Source organism: Brassica napus, chromosome C9 (assembly GCF_020379485.1).
Source record: "Brassica napus cultivar Da-Ae chromosome C9, Da-Ae, whole genome shotgun sequence".
NCBI lineage: Eukaryota > Viridiplantae > Streptophyta > Magnoliopsida > Brassicales > Brassicaceae > Brassica > Brassica napus.
In genome coordinates this window covers 24,612,684-24,615,497 of record NC_063452.1, presented here as the reverse complement: position 1 = coordinate 24,615,497, position 2,814 = coordinate 24,612,684, and the positions used below count along the sequence as shown (strand labels likewise).

At 29.6% G+C, this 2,814-nt stretch overlaps 1 protein-coding gene across 1 annotated transcript; it reads right to left on the bottom strand.

Moving 5' to 3' along the window:
* Window positions 1-780: 780 nt before the first annotated feature.
* On the bottom strand, window positions 781-1,651 carry LOC106417637 (defensin-like protein 1). The gene is made up of 2 exons (XM_013858413.3): window positions 1,513-1,651; window positions 781-1,170 (listed from the first exon to the last, which is right to left on the bottom strand). The coding sequence occupies exons 1-2, from the start codon at window positions 1,574-1,576 to the stop codon at window positions 1,001-1,003; spliced, it is 234 nt and encodes a 77-aa protein (XP_013713867.1). The 5' UTR covers window positions 1,577-1,651; the 3' UTR covers window positions 781-1,000.
* Between the last annotated feature and the right edge of the window lie 1,163 nt (window positions 1,652-2,814).

Here is a 2,814-nt window from a genome sequence, read left to right as displayed (position 1 = left end):
TAATCAAATTAATACCTTATCCCCGATTTCGAGTTTAATAAATAAAGAGAACACTTCGAGACGAATTCGTTGATATTATAAACAAAATGTGCTGAGGACTCTTGTAAAGATGTCACAAAAATTGGATCAGATCAAACTTACCAAAGGATTTATGTGCAGTTCACGTAATTATATTCATAGTTATTGATATAATGGTTTAGCTAGCTGTGACAATTCATAAACCAAATGTTATTACGTTTGCTATATTGTTGAAGTTACATGTATTCCATGCAGAGAACGATACTCCCATATTATTAGTACTTCCGTCTTACAGAAACTTCTTGCTCTTTTCTAAAAGGGAAAAACACATGGCTTCTGTAAGATCTTATTTTTATCACCCCAGGGGCGGAGGCAGTGTTTAAGGAGTAAGCTGACCCACTATTTTTTAAAATATATTTTATTTTTATTTAAGAAAATTTTAAATATTTACTTTTACTTAAAATTTTGTTTTATTGCTTAATGAAAGTTGGACACCAGTAAAAAAAACAACCTCAGTACAAAAAGTTTTTGCTCCGCCACTCACTCTAAACATCTGGAAACACTTGGCTCTTTAAGTTCTTATTTCTAGAAACACTTGGTTATTGCTCCAACATCTATGAACATAAAAACATAAAGTATTTTATAGTAGCTGTATAATTATCTATAATCATCAGCCTACTACTACTTCATACATACCAGTCACCTAGTATTAATAACCCGGTTTGATCAGAATCATCGAATTAACGTAATTAGATATCTATGTAGATGCATCTTGATTTTCTTTAAAAAAAACAAATATTAGAATTTAACATTACAATAAAACCAAAAACACACAAATCAAAGACTTATTCAAGAACACATAAAACACACACACAAGCACAGTACAACATGGTACTGTACGAATATTAGATAGAAAGAAACAAACATGAGACGAGATGATGGATTGAAGATTTTGAGTTATGAGTCTCGATCGATGGATGGATCAGCAATGTCTGGTGCAGTAGCAACGACGACGGAACCCACGGCATTTGCCTCCATGAAAACCTTCGTTGTGGCACACATTTGCGCAGTTGTGTCTGCTCACACAAAGACCCCTGAACTTATGGCTCTTCGACTCACACGTGCGTGCCTCCACGGTGACTGGACCCATCCCTATACAAAACGAACACATACTAAAACACTTTCTTTAGACCATAGCTTAGTTTCATGTTCTCATGCAGGATGTCCTATTTATCTTCAAAGTTTATGGAAGAACGAGTATGTTCGCTAAACAACACAACCAAAGCCCATAGTCAACTGAATTCGTGTGGGGATGAGAAGGGATAAAAACCAATTTTTTCTAAGAGCATTCACAGAATAATCGTCAGAAAACATGAATAATTATATATATGTGGATTTATAGTAGATCCACAAATATAAATATGTTATTAAACGATTAAACATATTTGCATGCATACATGCATAGTTAGATATTAAGGTGTAGGAGCAATGAACCTGAAGCAACGAATATCATGAACATGAGGAGAACAGCTGAGATCAAACGCAAAGAAAGCTTCATTTTGAAAGAGGGGAAGAAAGTTTAAGAGAGAGCGAGAGTTGGAAAAGGGAACAATTGTTAAGTGCGTGGTGAGCTAATGAGGAAGGTGGCACTATAAAAGGGACTATAAAGCGGTATAAGAACGATCGAGAATATTGATTACTTTATTACGTAATCGAGTTTTTTAGTATTTAGTTGATATGTTTGAATGTATTTTTATAAAACCATAGTGAAAGGTATATCTTTTTGAACCATTATCAAATTTGAGATTCCCTATTGATTGTTGCCACAGTGGTGTGACGACGTTTTGTCGATTTTCTCTTTATTTTCCTTGCTTTTCACATTAGCTAGGTGTTAATGAATTTTTTTAATCTAATTTATATTTAAAAAATAAATTTTGTTAAATATTATAGATTTTACTATTTTCTTACTAATATTTAATATAAATTTGATATATATTAAAAGACAATTCTCTTAAATAGATCTTTTTTTAGTGTTTGTCACAAAAATAGACTTCAAAAACTAAAATGACCAAAATAACATTTTTTATTTTGAATTTTAACTTTTTTTTTATTTTTAAACCCTTAACCCCAACCCATTAACTCTAAACCCTAATGTCTAGATTAATTAACCCTAGGGGTATAAGTGTATATTTAATTCTTTTGATAAAATATTTAAGTATATTTTGGTCATTTTTATTTTTAAAATCTATATTTGTGACAAAAACTTTCTTAAGTATATCCGAGGGAATTTCTCTATATTAAAAGATTGTAAATTTTTTTGAAAGCTTTAGTAATACAAATTGTATAATTATACAAAAATAATAATATTTCGAAATTTAAAATGTTATATATGAATATATTTATTTTATAGATAATGTATGAGTTATTACCATATTTTAAAAAAGTTTATCAAAAAGAAATATCAATATTAAATGTAATATATGAATTATTACCATATTCTAATAAGTTTGCCAAAATATAAATCAACATTAAATGAAATTATCCATGTCATATTTTTCCGGAAGCCATATCATCAATTTCAGTAACCATGTCATATTTTTGTGAAATTGATTGTAAAAAAGACATGTGGCAAAATCACTTCGCAAATATAGTTTAGGGGATTTGGTCCATTAATTAGCTTTACCGACACAGTGTAAATTTAAGGAAATTTTAGACTACCATTAATAAGAGTTTGTAGATTTTTTTCTACATTATATTAATATTTAAATAAATAAATATTAAAAATTATTACGTCAA

Coding starts and splice junctions, on each gene's coding strand:
- LOC106417637 (XM_013858413.3), bottom strand. CDS start 1,576: ATGAAGCTTTCTTTGCGTTTGATCTCAGCTGTTCTCCTCATGTTCATG. Junction 1,171..1,512: donor CATGATATTCGTTGCTTCAG/GTTCATTGCTCC, acceptor CGTTTTGTATAG/GGATGGGTCCAGTCACCGTG.